Source organism: Nelumbo lutea, chromosome 4, assembly GCF_056320005.1.
Source record: "Nelumbo lutea isolate HS-2025 chromosome 4, American lotus-T2T, whole genome shotgun sequence".
In the NCBI taxonomy this organism is placed as follows: Eukaryota; Viridiplantae; Streptophyta; class Magnoliopsida; order Proteales; family Nelumbonaceae; genus Nelumbo; species Nelumbo lutea.
This window is the reverse complement of record NC_142687.1, coordinates 95,498,672-95,513,963: the sequence shown is the minus strand read 5'-3', so window position 1 is coordinate 95,513,963 and position 15,292 is coordinate 95,498,672. Positions and strand designations below refer to the sequence as shown.

At 37.2% G+C, this 15,292-nt stretch overlaps 1 protein-coding gene across 2 annotated transcripts in view; it reads left to right on the top strand.

Moving 5' to 3' along the window:
• Nucleotides 1–15,292, top strand: part of LOC148861978 (uncharacterized) — a 48,038-nt gene that overhangs the window by 6,145 nt on the left and 26,601 nt on the right. Inside the window, exons 2-9 of one of the 2 annotated variants that reach the window (XM_088982610.1) lie at nt 9,458–9,921; nt 10,013–10,102; nt 10,313–10,552; nt 12,576–12,794; nt 12,945–13,308; nt 13,425–13,624; nt 13,701–13,774; nt 13,859–13,908. In XM_088982610.1, the coding sequence (XP_088838736.1) occupies nt 9,458–9,921; nt 10,013–10,102; nt 10,313–10,552; nt 12,576–12,794; nt 12,945–13,308; nt 13,425–13,624; nt 13,701–13,774; nt 13,859–13,908 (1,701 nt within the window). Of the gene's footprint in view, nt 1–9,457; nt 9,922–10,012; nt 10,103–10,312; nt 10,553–12,575; nt 12,795–12,944; nt 13,312–13,424; nt 13,625–13,700; nt 13,775–13,858; nt 13,909–15,292 lie in introns of both variants that reach the window. The other variant, XM_088982609.1, reaches the window with a different exon arrangement.

Genomic DNA, 15,292 nt, shown 5'->3' with positions numbered 1-15,292 from the left:
GGGAGCTGAAATTCTTGCTGCTATGGAAGGAATTCAAAAATCCAATCAATTTTCTAAACTGATAATTGAAGGAGACTAAAAGCTGGTTATTAGTGGGCTTCAAAAGGAGGAGGAGATGGGGTGGTGGGAATTGTGGGATTACATCAATGAAAAAAGGAATTTCAGGTGTTTGAGACAAGGAATGGAAATTAAGTTGGATTAAGAGAGATGCTAATTGCCTATCCATTGGCTAAACAAGGGATGGGAAGAAACAATGTCTTTTGGGCTATGTTGTAACTGCCTTTAGTTGTAGTTTCGGGGGAGTTAAGGCAAAAATATAGGCATAAGTGGGTGAAGGAGGGGGGTAGAAACACAAAATTTTTTCATGCTATTATGGCTAATGGAAGGAGAAAGAAAAGTCTCTTCTCTAAGCTTGTGATTGATGATTTAGCACTTACAAAACAGTTTGAGATTGCAGGGGCATTTGTGGTTCACTTCAAGTCTATTTACAGGAGACCCTTGAAAGCAAAACCATGGTTAAAAGCGTTGGATTGGTCTAGGATTTCTAAGGACCTCAAGGTATGGCTTGCAAGGGGTTTTGAGTTGGAGGAAATAGAGAAAGCAATATTCTCTATGGATAGATCTAATGCACTTGGCCCATATGGGTTTATGATGGCATTTTACCAAAATTGTTGAGACATACTCAAACAGGACACAGAAGGTTTTGACTGAATTTTTTGAGAGGGGTGTGATTAATTCAGGTTTGAACTCCATTTTTATAGCAATTGTTCCAAAACATTGTGGTGCAAATCACCCAGAGGAGTTCAGGCCTATTAGTTTGGCAAATAGTCTTTATAAAATTATTGCTAAGGTGCTTTCCCAGAGAATTAGTGATGCGCTTCCACAAATAATTTCCCATAATCAAGGTGCTTTTGTGATGAATAGACAAATAGTTGATCATATTTTAATTGCAAATGAAAGTGTGGAGGGCTTGAAAAGAACTGGGATAAAGGGCCTTGTGTGTAAATTGGATTTGAAAAAGGCATATGATATGGTGGATTAGCCTTTTTAATGCAAGTGTTGGAGACTTTTGGTTTTGGGGAGAAATGGTGTACATGGATACAAGGTTGCATTGTGACCTGTCATTACTTTATTTTGGTGAATGGGGTAGTGGTAGATCATTTTCATGCAATTAGGGATAAGACAAGGGGACCCCCTTTCCTCTTTCCTTTTCCCCTTTAATTGCTGAAGTCTTGGGTAGGCTAATAGCTAGGTTAGATTCTATAAACTTGGTGAGGTGTTGGAGGTGGTAGGGATAGGGTACTGATAACCCATTTACAGTTTGTTAATGTTACAATTTTGTTCTGTGATGGAGATATTGATAGGTGAGTCATGAATTTGAAATTGGTGATTCAATTATTTAAGAAAATGCCAAATTTAAATATTAATTTTGACAAGAGTTGTGTGGTGGGGTTGAATATGGATGAGGGGGAGGTGGCAGAAATAGCTGAAATTCTAGGGCATGTTCTCTCACAATGGCCTTTAAACTATTTGGGTTTGCCTCTAGGGGACAATCCAATAATCGAGTGATTGATAGATTCACCAAAAGGCTAGCCTCATGGAAGAAAAACTATTTGTCCTTGGGTGGTAGAAGCAAGCTGTTGAAGTCTACATTGACTTGCCTATGTATTTTTTATCAGTGCTTAGGATTCTACCTTGGACAGAGATGGTCAAACCTTCCCTGTTATGAAAGTTTGGGGTAAACTGGTTCTCCAAGGGTTGGAGCTTTTTGTTGGGAAGCTACCTTGGAAAAGTGCAACACTTGTGATTTGCTCCAAAGAAAAAGACAAACTTGGTGCTTATCCCCTAATTGGTGTATTCTCTATAAGGTTAATGGTGAGAGCTGTTATCACCTATTAATCTCCTCCCCCTTTGTTTCAGTTATTTGGATTTGGTTTCTCTCTTTGTTTGGTTGCAGATGGTCCCCCCACCAAGTGTATGAGGCTTGTTTGCTTCCTCCTTTGTTAGGTGGTTGAAGAAGAGGGAATAATGTGGAGATGTACTAGAGCAGCGGTGGTTTGGACAATCTGGGAAGAAAGGAATTTAAGAATTTTTGAAGACAAAGAAAGGTATAAGGAAGCTGTGATAGAGGTCATAGCTTTAGGGATGACACATTGGGTTAAAACTTTGAAGGTCTTTACAGACTTTAAGGTTGAAGATTTCTTCAGGTATCGGGGAACTATTTCTGTTGCATCCTTGAGAAGACAAAGAATTTATGTGGATTTCTCACCCCCAAGTTTTGGGCGGATGAAATTGAATTTCGATGGTAGTTGTGTGGGCAATCTGGGCCCTTCGAGTATTGGAGGGGTAGTTAGGATGATGGAGGAAACATATTGACCTTGTATTAAGGCTCTCAATTCAGCAAGGTGATGTGGTCAGATCAGAACCATTGGCAACAGTATACGGGGTAATGAAAATTAAAGAATTGGGTATTGAATTGCTGGTCATTGAAGGTGACTCAAAAACAGTTGTGGGTTGGCCGAAAAAGGGAGAAGGGGTAACTTAGCAATTAAGAAATCAGTTCAGGTGCTTCAAATGGCTATCCAAAGACACGATGACTCAAATTAATTGGGTTAGGGGATCTGCAAACAGTATGGCTGATGGTTGTACTTCTCTTGGGCTTGTTGTTTCTTTTCACAACTTCTTGTTGTACTTCATAGACAAACTATATTTTGTGCTCAATTGTAATACATGGGATGGTTAAGCTCCCTTGGGTTTGTTGTTTCTTTTCACAACTTCTTGTTGTACTTCTCTTTTTTGATATAAATGAATCTATCTTTGTGTTGTTGATAAAAAAGTGTGGAGAAGTGTTAGAGCTACTATCTGCTTGACAATTTGGGAAGAAAGAAACTCTTGCATCTTCTCTGAAAAGGAAAGGAGTAAAGATGCCATCATTGAAGCAGTTACTATTAGTGTGGCACATTGGGTGAAGTCTTTGGATTTATTTTAGGGTGTCGCTACAGATATGTTGTTGAGGAATTGGCTAATTCAGCCTCATGCCAAATGAAAACTGGTCCCTTTTGCTCTCCTCCAGCTTTTGGATTTATTAAGTTGAACTATGATTGAAGCAGTGAAGGAGATCCTGGGCCTTCAGGCATTGGAGGAACTTTCAGAGATGAGGAAGGGAAGGTTAATGTTGTATTCTCTGACCCTATTGGTGTAGGTGATTCACTTAGAGTAGAGGTTATGGAGGTAATAGAAGGGGTAAAGAAGACTAAAGAATTAAATAAGGCAACACCTTTAGACACAAAACATACACAAAACCAAACCAAAATAAATCATCATCATTACATAATTGTAATTCCAACCAAGGTTTAAAGTATCGGAAACACAAGGTGTATCAGAAAGGTAATTTTAAGAGATGCATCGAGATACGCTTTGGAAACACATAGATACAAACAAAAATTTAAGATATGCATGGATACTACAGTAGAAAATCCAAAAAAATTCTTAAAAATATGAACAACAATAAAAATAAGTTTTATGTGATTATAAGTTTATAACTAATTTATTTAAACATAAAAGCCATTCTTTAATGATTTATATGAAGTATTGGGATATAATTAGTAACCATTGAAAAATAATAGAACTAAAATGTATGTATGTGTATATCACTGATAAAAAAATGTATGTGTTTATATATACTAATATTTATTCGTTAATATTTTTTTGAAGCCATTTATTAGTTAATATTTATTATATATAGATTTAGATAATATTTCTTATGCATATAAGTTAATATATACCTTATGTTTTAATAAATAAATATAATTTGTATTCATCTTATTATTATATAAATTTTAATAATCAAATTTGAGCATTTGCTAGGAAACATCCACCAAGGCAAGAAATATTACTTTAAGCATAAAAAACATGTTATGATAAGCAATTAAGGTTGGCATAGTGGTTAATTAATAATTTATTAATTATTGTTGTAAGCAAAGGACTAGGGTTCGAAACTTGTTACCTTTAGTTTACAATTTTTAACAAGTTATTTGACTTAACTAACATTTAATGACATATATAATGCCTTAATTAAAGGTAACTCAAATGAGCATTTAATTAAATAATAATAGCATTTAATGGTGCCTCAAGTTTAAAGGCTTAATTAAAATTGATATTAATGAGAAAGATGAATTAAATTTACAAAAAGAGAGGAAAGTTAAATTCGGCTGATACATAATGTATATCGACCCATTTCGGGATTGTATCGGTCGATACATACCCGTAACAATCTGATACAAGGCCAATAAGGACCCGTATTGATCTGATACGGATGAAAAATTACGAAACTATCTAATTGTATATGTTACGTGTATCAAAACTCTTCTGAAATGATACGTATTGGCCGATACATTGCGAAATTTAAAACCTTGATTCTAACACTTCCCAAAGCCTGTACCCCTTGAACAAAATATAAAAGCACCAAAACCTAATCTGATATAGACTTGTCAATAGCTGCATCAACCTATCCAAACTCAAAGTCTTGTCTTCGAACATAGGATTCTAGCTTTGTTTCCTAGAACAACATTACATCTCAGTTATGTTTTCTCAGTCCATTCCACATAGAGTCCTTCCCTCTCTCAACCCTCTACCCTTGAATCTCTGAAAATTTTTAATTAATAGTATTTTTGAAGAATAAATTTATTTAAAATAAAAAAATTTCTTTATATATATAATCGAGGTTGGGGTGGGGCGGGGACTTCATTCTCTAAATCTGACCCCGACCTTGATTAGGGATCCCTATTAATCACATCCCCATTCCCACCCCACCAAAGCAATCCCCATCCTCGACCCCGTCTGGTCGGCCGGTCGGGGAAGTCGGGTACTTGGTGGGATGGGGAAAATTGCCATCCTTTCAAGATACTTTCCCACCACCACCTGTGTCTCAACTAGTTGATCCACCACCTGTGTCTCAACTAGTTGATCAGTGCCCTCCCTTTCCCCAATGTTCTCTCTACCTGGACATTCACTTGCCTTGGGATCCTCTATCGTCTCCTTCCCCCCTTCTTCCTCCCTTGACTCCCCCTATTCATCAACTTCATCATTATTATGCCTTGAATTTAGCTTTGCTTTTAGTATTTCATATTGATATCAGTTTAATTTTTTTTTTCAATCAGTAACACTCAAAGTGTGCAGCACTGACCACTACATATCATATAATAACAGTAGAAAGAGTGGTGAAATCAATGGCCCAAATCTATAACATCCCAAAAGTGACTCTTTGCCGTAGTCTATTCATATTAAAAAAAAAAACTCTATGCAGTCTGCTCAACTCTGGAATCCAGTTGAATGAACTATCCATTCTCTACGCCATGGATCTTATATCCTAAATGTCGTTGCCTATGGAGTATAGATCCAAGGGCCATCTGCAGCTGATTGCATCCACCCAATTATGACTGACATCCCTTTCCACCCCTACCCCCACAGCAGTACTTGGTTAGTGACCATAGAATTACAGTAAAGAACAAATTAATTATGGAGGGAGGTGATGGCTGCTAAAATACGAAAGGGCAGCTTTTGGTTGTAAATCTTTCTTGCCTCAAACATCTTATAGGTCAAGTATATGTTTCACATGATATTTTCTGTTAGTACATATCCATAGATTCAGGATCTATAATATTACTCAGACTATCCAAAGCCCCAGGGGCCCCTATCCCGGAATGCATAAAGTAGTGGGAGATCCTGGAGGATACCTTGGTTTTGTGTCACATGAACCATTTGGAAGCAGATGTATTTGCTGAGTTCTTTGTCTGGATGCATAGAAATGTCCTTGCGTGTGGGTGAGGACAGAAGAATATGGGAAACAATTTCAGAAGGTTTTTTCTTGGTCAAATCATTCTTAATGCATTAATAGGTCTGCTGGATTCCTTATTTCCTTGGTGTTGGCTGTGGGAAACTAATTTCCCATCAAAGGTTTGATTCTTTATGTGGACAGTAATGCAGGACAAAATTGTAATAATCAACTGTGGTAAGTCTTTGGACATTGGATGCTCATTGTTTGGGGAACAAAATGACCGTGCCCTATTTACCACACCATTGTACTTTCTTTCTTGTGGTGTGAACACTTTCTGATGATTTTTTCAAGAGAAGTTGGGTATTACCTAAGGATCTTCCTATTCTAATATCCTCATGGCCAGGTATTTGTTTCAGTCCAAGACCATGGGGAATTTGAGCCCTTTCTCAATTTTCTGGAATTAGTGGAAGGAACAGAACAGTTGTTAAACATGCCCAACCTTGATGGTGATTGGGAGAATTGAGTGGCAGCAGGTTTTCTGGGTTTTTATCCACAAAGAGTTCTGCTGATTGGAGCACATAAATTATGACTCTAACTTTGACATATAAAGTATTTTGTATACACACATATTTTCTTCATGGTGCTAACTGCCAACTCATTCACCATGTAATGGCTTCAATGTCTTCTAGATTTTTTGCCAATATTAATGTTATCTGTCATACTTTAAGTATAAAAAAACATTATTAAGCACACGTGGTTAATTGAGGGTATATAAAGTAGAAATGATTCATGAATTAAAGGAAAAGATAGTGATTTTTAGGTCTTCTTTTGATCAATGTCTGGGTTGCACTTGCACACACTTTTTCTAAAAAAATGCAAATGCTAAATGATTGCTAAGCGGTTACCGGTGAGTATATACCATACAAGTTTCCCTTCTTTGCTTACAAAACTACACAATATACTAACTGTTTTAAATGATAATTTAATTGCAGTTGCAATGTTTTTTCCCTTATATATGAGATTGCATCATTATATTAAATTCTGAATTGTTTTTTTTGATGAGTAGTCAGCACCCAGGCACTAACCAGTCATCAGTGATGACATTGAGTAGGGAGTCCAAGATGGCTAGTTATTATCTTACTGCATTGACAACACTCTCTGGAAGAATAGAGATCAGCTATTCCGTTATTACATTACCTTCATCTATTGGTCTTGAATTTTGTAAAATGACACCCCTATTTGTTCTTCTATAGACACCGCTCACACCAAAAGGGCCTGGGTTGCCCATGGAGCAGCTCTCTAAGTTTAACTTGATACCTACCAAATAAGCTCCCCCCTGCTACTGCCACTAAGTGTAGCTAGCTTTTTTCCACTTAACTGATTCTATATTGGATAAAGAAATTGGATAGTCCATCCCTTGGTTCAGATTGAGCTGCGCCTGCTAGAAGGTGTGCTAATTGAGCTATACTTGCTATTGACTGGAGGGAAGCATCTCCTGTTCTTCTAAAGTCTGGTACTATGCAAGTATTGGAAGGATTTGGAATCTCCTGCTCATATAATTCATAGTTGGTAATAGGTTGGCCCAGATGGATCTTTCTGGGATCAGTGCCAATCACACTGCTACAGACTTCAATGAGCCAGAGGGAATTCATTTGCTATTCGTCCTGTTGGTGTAGGGAAAGAACAAAATGGAGAATGTGCCAAAGACTGTAAGTGAAATAGGGTCGGGACTAGAAGAACTCTGAAAGATGGATAGATAGTGGTGGTTCCTATTCCTAATGCACCAGCTGTCCAGGTGGTGCAGAACTAGCCACTGAATGATTGCATCCGCAAATGCATACATCATGCAATTCTTTTGTAAGCATCCAATGAGCCATTTGAATAGAGATCATCAATAATAACGTTGATATCATTTCTCCTATTATTGAAAATTCTAAATCCTATAGACACTCCAAAAAATTGCAGATCTTGTAAAGTTGCAAAAGGAACTTTCCTCTTTTTATGGGAGGAGTTGGAGCCGGTCCAAATGTATCTTTAGTTTCATTAAGAGGAGTTCACAATAAGCCAAAAGGAGGAAGGAAGTGGTTCCATAAGTCTAATCTCTAGCAACATTGCATCGATTTTTTTAGAAAACCAATGTCCTCCAAAGATTTCTCTTAAAGCATATCTGAAAGTACTGACATATGGTTTTCAGTTTTCAGTAAAAAACTCTTCCAGGATGAGCATGCAATCTTTATAATATTTTTTTTGAAAAGGTAAAGCATGGTGTTAATCAGAAAATTACAAGTTTACAACCAAAACCTCAAAATACAGCAAAATGCTGCTCCTATCATAACAAGAATATACATTCTTTGCTCTTTGATTGTTGATTGTTCTGTCTTCCTTGAACAAAAAGGACCCTGTTTTGTAATATTTATGTTTTCTTATTGTAAGATGATGGAGTCATAAAATGCCACTTACCTGGTCAACCCAACCTAAACCTGGGTCAGACTGGTATGTTTTCATAAGGTGTGCTAAGTGCTGGAACATTCTAGAATGCCAATTTAGAGCATCACTATTGAAGAAATAGAATATTCTAGAATAACATCAGCCAACTTTAACATGTGCTCAAATCAGTTAAAGGACATTCCAGAATAATTAAGGGTAAACTAGTAAAGATAAAAGTCTTAAGAATAATTTGGAATATGGGGACCAAGCCTCTATAAATGTATAAGTAGGAGTCCCATACCCATTTTGGGAAGACTTTTTTTTCTTGGGATTTTGGGTCTCTTAACCCATTACTCATTGGAGACCCATTTTCTATCTCTCTCCTTCCCCTATTTCTATCCTTTTTCTCACCTATTTCCTCTCTTCTCTCCTGTAACCACCTTCACCTCACCTCTGCTGGAATTCCAGTTCTGGCGAACTACAGCAGCCTGATCCCTCGCCAGAGGGTATGTAGGCAGCCCCCTTGGGGGTCCAGCCACCTCTGTTTCTCTTCTCTTTTTCCCCTTTCAGCCTATCACCTTCTCACACTTTCAGGGCATAAACCACATCTCCACCGCTTTAGACTTAGCAAAGATCAGTAAACTGTCAAATCCTATTTCATTTCTTCCTTGGGCTATGTGCTTTTGTTGGCTTGACATGCATGATATATGCTTTAGGGTCCCCTTGGTTGCTGATGTTGTTTCTATTTTTTCTTTTTTTGGGGGGGGGGTTATAAGATGCAGCTAGCTTGAAAACCCCTCTCTTGTTTGCATGCTTGTGCTTTTTTTGCACAAATATACAGTTGTTTTATCCTTTTTCCTCTCGCCTATACCCATTAGAGAATTGATTTTTTATTGCCATTTGGAAATGATTCGAAATTGTTGTGAGATTTTTAAATTCGTTAAGGTACTCTAGTACAGAGTAGTAATGGAATGATTGCACCATTTATGTAACTGGTTGTGAGTGGCTACTTGAATTGCTGTCTTGTTGTCTTGAAGTGATTTCTCAGTTTATGCGATGTTTGGCAGACTGAACTGTTCTAGAACGAGGTCTATATGCTATTGAAAGGACTTTGTTGTTATGCTTTTTAGCCAGCATCAGCTTATAAGTTCCTTGATGTTGTTTTATATTGGTATTTATCATTGGTACCTAAGCTTATCTGCTTGTTAGCAATGGGAGAAAGATTGTGAATTGCTGATGGCTTGGTTGTTTCAGGTGCCAAACATGTTATAGTTGAAGAGACTGAAGCTGCTGAAGTTGAAGATATCAAACTGGTTGGGGATGTAGATAACACTGCTGGTACCAATGGAAATGATAATAGGGATGGAGAGGATGACAAGATTGGAAGTGATGAAGAGGAAAATGAGGAGGAAAATGAAGAGGACAACGAAGAAGAAAATGAGGAGGAAAATGAAGAGGAAGATGATCCTTCTCTATACATGCAAACTCCTCTTACAGAGAGGAAAAAAGATAAGGAGTTTGAAATTTTTGTGGGAGGGTTGGACAAGGAGGCAGTTGAAGAAGATTTAATTGAAGTTTTCGGGAAATTTGGGGAAATTCAAGCTGCTAGGATAGTAAAACATCCAACTACAAAGAAAAGCAAAGGTTTTGCATTTATTCGATATGCCTCTGTTGAGCAAGCCAAAAAGGCGCTGGCTGAGTTGAAAGATGGGACAGAGGTTTTGCACCTTGATCTTTGAAGCTCCCATTCTCTTAATAATATCTGTCTAATTTCACTTTTACTTATGTTGTCCTTATTTTCCTTGAAAGGTGAGGGGCAAGCGTGTTGGTATATCCCAGAGTCAGGACAATGATACACTTTACATGGGTAACGTTTGTAAGACTTGGACAAAAGAGCATGTAAGGTTTTATTCTTTGTGGTTTGCTGTTCTTAATTGCATATGCATACTGTCAAAATGCAAGCAAGTAATTTGATGAGTCCATATCAGCAGCCCTTATTATAGTCTGCAACTGTTTAAACTTTCTTTTTATATTGTTACTGCAGGCAATGCAACTGTCACCTGCCTTTGTTCACGATCTAATGCTGTTATGCTTTTTTCTGGGTACAAGGTACTTGAAACATTGAAAAGCTTTGGTGTTGAACAAATTGTGGAGACGTATTTACCTGATGATCCTAAGAATGAAGGGAAGAATAAAGGTTTTGCTCTTCTGGAATTTAGTACCCACTCTGATGCCATGGCGGCATTTCATCGGCTTAGAAAGCCGGATGCTGTCTTTGGCCGTGACAGAAGTGCCAAGGTGGCATTTGCACAGTCTTCAATTCATCCCAGTGAGGAAGCTCTTTCACAGGTTTGGCATATTCTAAATTTGAATGTTCTCAGCTTTTTGTCCAAATTAGTTTCATCCTTTATTGTTTCTGATGATTTGGATCTCATGAAATCTGAAAACCCTTATAAGTGTTTTAATGGTAAAAGAGAATTTTATTAAGAAAGAAAAAAAATCATGAGCGGCTTTGCAGCCGAAGCAAAATTAATTTACACCGAGATGAAGTGTAAAATCTACAACACCCGTCATCCAAACGAAATCATGCTCATAGAAAATATATTGCATATAAAACACCCAAAATGTGGTAACCCTAATTTCTCCCTACCTCCAGACCCCTCCAAAACAACATTCCTATCCAATCCTATGTCCTTGAGAACCTACTGCATTGATTATTTCTAACATTTTCTGCCTCTCCCTTGACTTCTGTGGCTTTCAGACATACCTCCTATAATCCTATCGATGAAAATGCTACAATTGTCTCCTTGGTGCTTTCTGTTGCTTTTTTCTTCCTCCATCACAAGCTGCCTTCTCCCACTCATTGTAAATGACTTGATTTTTTCTTCTCTCAGTTTGTTTATTTATTTATTTGGATAAATGTGGCTTCAGCACGATCTTCTCCTCCCAAGAAAAGCATCCCAAGTGTTTTTCAGTAATAAATAAAAAAGAAAATTTATTCAAGATAAAGACAGAAGTAAAACCAAAGGTGATAAGATATCACCCACAAGAAAACAGAAGAAGAAACTCAACACCCACAAAACATGTTTTTAAATAAACAGCTTTGAGCTCCTTCCCAAACCTTTACAAAAATATAATCCCCCTAGCATTTGACAGACACCCCAATCAGCATTGTAATCCATCACCCACGATCTAATCACCTTCCCAGGAAGACATCAATTATACAGAATGCATAGACATATTCTTTTCCAATTCCAAAAACGTTTTTCATGCTAATTCCTCATCTCGCAAAAATCGTAGACCTAAAGTCTTGCTTACTTGAACCTCTGTTTCAACAAATTTTTTTTTTTTCAAGATCTAACTCCCCATCCACCTTCTTCTCTTGATTAATAACCACCTTCTCATCTTCTTCTTGGTCTTTATCATCCCTTTCATTGATTTCAATCTCTTCTTCTATCAGCCCCAGGATTTTTGTCATATTGATATGGTACTTATGTGCTTTTGCTTTTGGCCACTATGGGTGGGTTTTCGCCCTATAACAAAGCTATGAGTTGTAAAACACACCTGCAATAATTCAGAAAATATAGAAAAGAAAAGAAAAAGAAAGAAAAGAGAGAAGTTTCTGCAGAAGTATGTGGAAGGATACGAGAGAAGAAGAGGCTCATAACTAAGAAATAATAAAAGGAACACAAAGAGGCTCATAATTAAGGGCCAATAACCAAAAGAACACAAACATAACATAATTTAAGTGAAATAAAGAAGTTAATGCCCATTTGGCCCATTCTCGCTACACTATGTCATCTGATTCTAAAATATAGACCATTTAGTGTATGCAGATATCCAGAAAATATCATTATATCAGATAGAAATGCAAGACTGATGCAAGTTTTTCAATATTACATTTTTTTTTAAATTGTACAATGAGCCACCTGTGGCATAGCTCCAGGTTTTTGTGTTTTCAATTAAATAGCACATATGCCAATCATGTGGCATAAGCTAAAAGTTTATGATGTATGCTTGGATTATATATTGGTAGACTTGTGAAAATATTTGGTGCAGAATATGCTCTTAAAGAAAAAAACGGCGCTAAGATTAAAATTGGGCGCAATATGCTTGGTTTCGTTGTGAAAGAGAAAACAATAGTTGTGCTTTAGGCTATGTTCTTTTCATGATAGGGGGAAGGGGGTCCAATCTGTAAACTCATGGTTATACTTTAGGCCCTTTAACAGCCAAACCTTTCTTTTCCATATCTTTTACATGGAAAATACAGCCTTAAAATTAAACATTCTAGATAAGGTGCAGTTGCTCTTTGAAAGAGAGTTTTTTTACCAATTAAGTGCAGGGGGCAAAACTTCACTTTTCCCTTTTGTAGGTGAAGACTGTATATGTTGAAGGCCTGACAGATTCTTGGGACAACGAGAAAGTAACGGAGCTCTGCAAGCAATATGGTGACATAGAGAAAGTCCAGTTATCTCGGGATCTTGTTACTAAGAGGAAAGATTTTGGATTTATTACATTTACTTCTCGAGAAAGTGCTGTAGCTTGTATAGAAGGGATCAATAATGCCCAGATTGGGGAAGGAGATGTCAAGGTGATTATGTTTTCAATATCAATATTTATTTTATATTTAAACATAAATTACATAATGTTAAGTCTCATTTCAAATCAGAGCTAACATTTTGGTAAATAAATTTTGCTGGATATTCAATTACATGTTTTGAAGTTCTGTTTCATGCCTCAGATCAAAGCTAACCTTGCAAAGCCTCAGAATAAGGGCCGACTTGCAAAGCAGGGTGCTCGGGGTGGTTTTAAGGTTAAAAAGGAGGGAGACAAGGTTGAAGAGACTGGAACATCGAAGTCAAAAAGCCATGCAAACTCCAAAGGGAGTGCAAGAAAGAAGAAGGCTCTTCACAAGGCTAAAAGTGCCAAGGGAGGCAAGCCAAGTAAATCCCAAATCAATGTTTCTGGAGGTCAAAGCACAGGGGTGCCTTCCAGGTCAGATGAAACTAACCGCCAGAAAAAGGGAAAACCTGCAAAGGGTGAGAAGCGTAGTAGGAGAGAGGTTGATGCTGGTTATAGTGGGCGGTCATCAAAGAAGGCACGAGGTAGTTGTAAACTTTATTACTACAACAAATTCAGTAATTTACATTGTGTTTGACTGTTCATCATTTCTAGGTATTGTTACATGTGAGTTTATTTTTTTCTTTACATGGATATGCAGGCAATACGCATGGTAGGCCAGCCACTGGTTTTGGTAACCAAAGAAGCAAATCTCGTTTTGGGAAGGCAAGGCCAAACTATGGGGCAGCTTCTTTTGTACATGGGAATTCCTATGCACAGGGGTATCTTGCACCTGCATCCAGGTACCAGAGTTATGCTTATGGAGCAGCTTCCGGATCTAAAGGGCACTACTCAGATTTGGTTAGTTTCGATTCCTCCTCATTGTCTTGCAACTGTGTGTTGCTTGTTGATTAACTATATGGGTAATACACTTTAGGAGCCTCATGCTGGATATGTTGAACCTGCTAATCATAAACAAGGCCAGGATCAATATGGTTATGGGATGAGAAGGTTTGTTTCATCCAGGCTTCACAGGTTTGATTTCACCTCCTTGGTTTTTTGGTTATTGGTGCTAAGTCTTTTTATGGTCAACAGAGGTGGTGGATACTCTGCCCAGGGGAGCAGTGGTGCTGCTTATGGAGGAGGTAGGATATCTTAATCAAGCTAATCTTGCTTCTATATGTTTTTGGAAAGAACAATGTTGCCGGAAAGACATGATATCGGAAGGGCTTTAAGCTTTGACCAATCAAAACCCCCACATGAATTTGATAAAAAACCACATAACAGATTACTGCTTTTATGATACCGGTTGATTGGTTAGTTTTTCCAGTATCATGTCTTTCCAGTTTCATATATATATATATTTTGATGAATTATTCCAGTTTCATAGTTGAACTCTTTATTTTTTATTAATGCCCTTTAGGTTCTCATTTTACCATTGAATGTTTCATTTTTTTGTTTTGTTTTTCCCTTGCAATACCTTAGGTGCTTTTATATATGTTTATGAAAGATGTAAATGATCAGTTGTTTTTTGATACTAAAAGAAAAATTTTAGGGTTAATTACTTAAGTTGCCCCTGAACTATCTGACAAGTACTTAAAGTGTCCCTGAGGTTTAAAAACTGACTTAAAGACATGCCTTCTCTCTTTTTCTCTTCCTCCCCTCTTAAATTTGAATTTCGTTAATTCTTGCCTTTAAATTAGATAGAAACTCTTTTACCCTTGACTGTTCTTTAAATTTTCAAAACATGCCTTCTCTCCTTTTCTCTTCCTCCCCTCTTATTCTCTTTTCCTTTTCTCTCCTCTTCATCTTTCTTCCTCCTTGTTCTTCCCCTTGTTCTTTGTGATTGTATTCAAAGTCACTAGAGTTAAGATTTTAGTACCTGTTTTGTCTTGGGCTCTAATATGTGAACTGTTAGGAAAAGCTCTGCTGGGAAACTGCCTGCAATTACAATAGTAGAGTTAGGGAGAATAGTGCTGTTACGGCTGCTCACTGTTGACACTGCTAAATTAATTCTAATATGTTAAAAGTGTTAAGAAAAGCTCTTTTCTTGCTTTTCATGTTAATCAATTTAATCTTAAGGATCTGCACGTTTTACTCAATAAACTCTATTGTGCACCTTACGCAAAAATAAAGTTTTGCAGTTTTTCCTTTTAATGGGCTGTGTTGTAGCTTAAAAAAAGGGTTCTACTATTTAAATAAATTTTGAACATTTGAATGGCTGAAACAGAACTCAGAACTATTAGCTATAGTTGTCTTCACAAGTCACAACCAGATCTGCATGTATTACTGCATTTGAATGGCTTTGAAGGATCAAGCTTTTTAAGTGTTTGATCTGCCCTTCCAACTCATCTCAGACAAAGCAGAACAACAGACCAGCTCTTTTTTATTTTTATTTTTTTGCCTTCTGTTTTTTGGCAGTTAGTACATCAGGGCATTTGGTAATCATGTGATAGAGAGCAAAGCTATTAATCCAACCAAAACACAGACAAAGAAATTGGGTTCAAAGGATTTCCAAAGGTTAAGGGT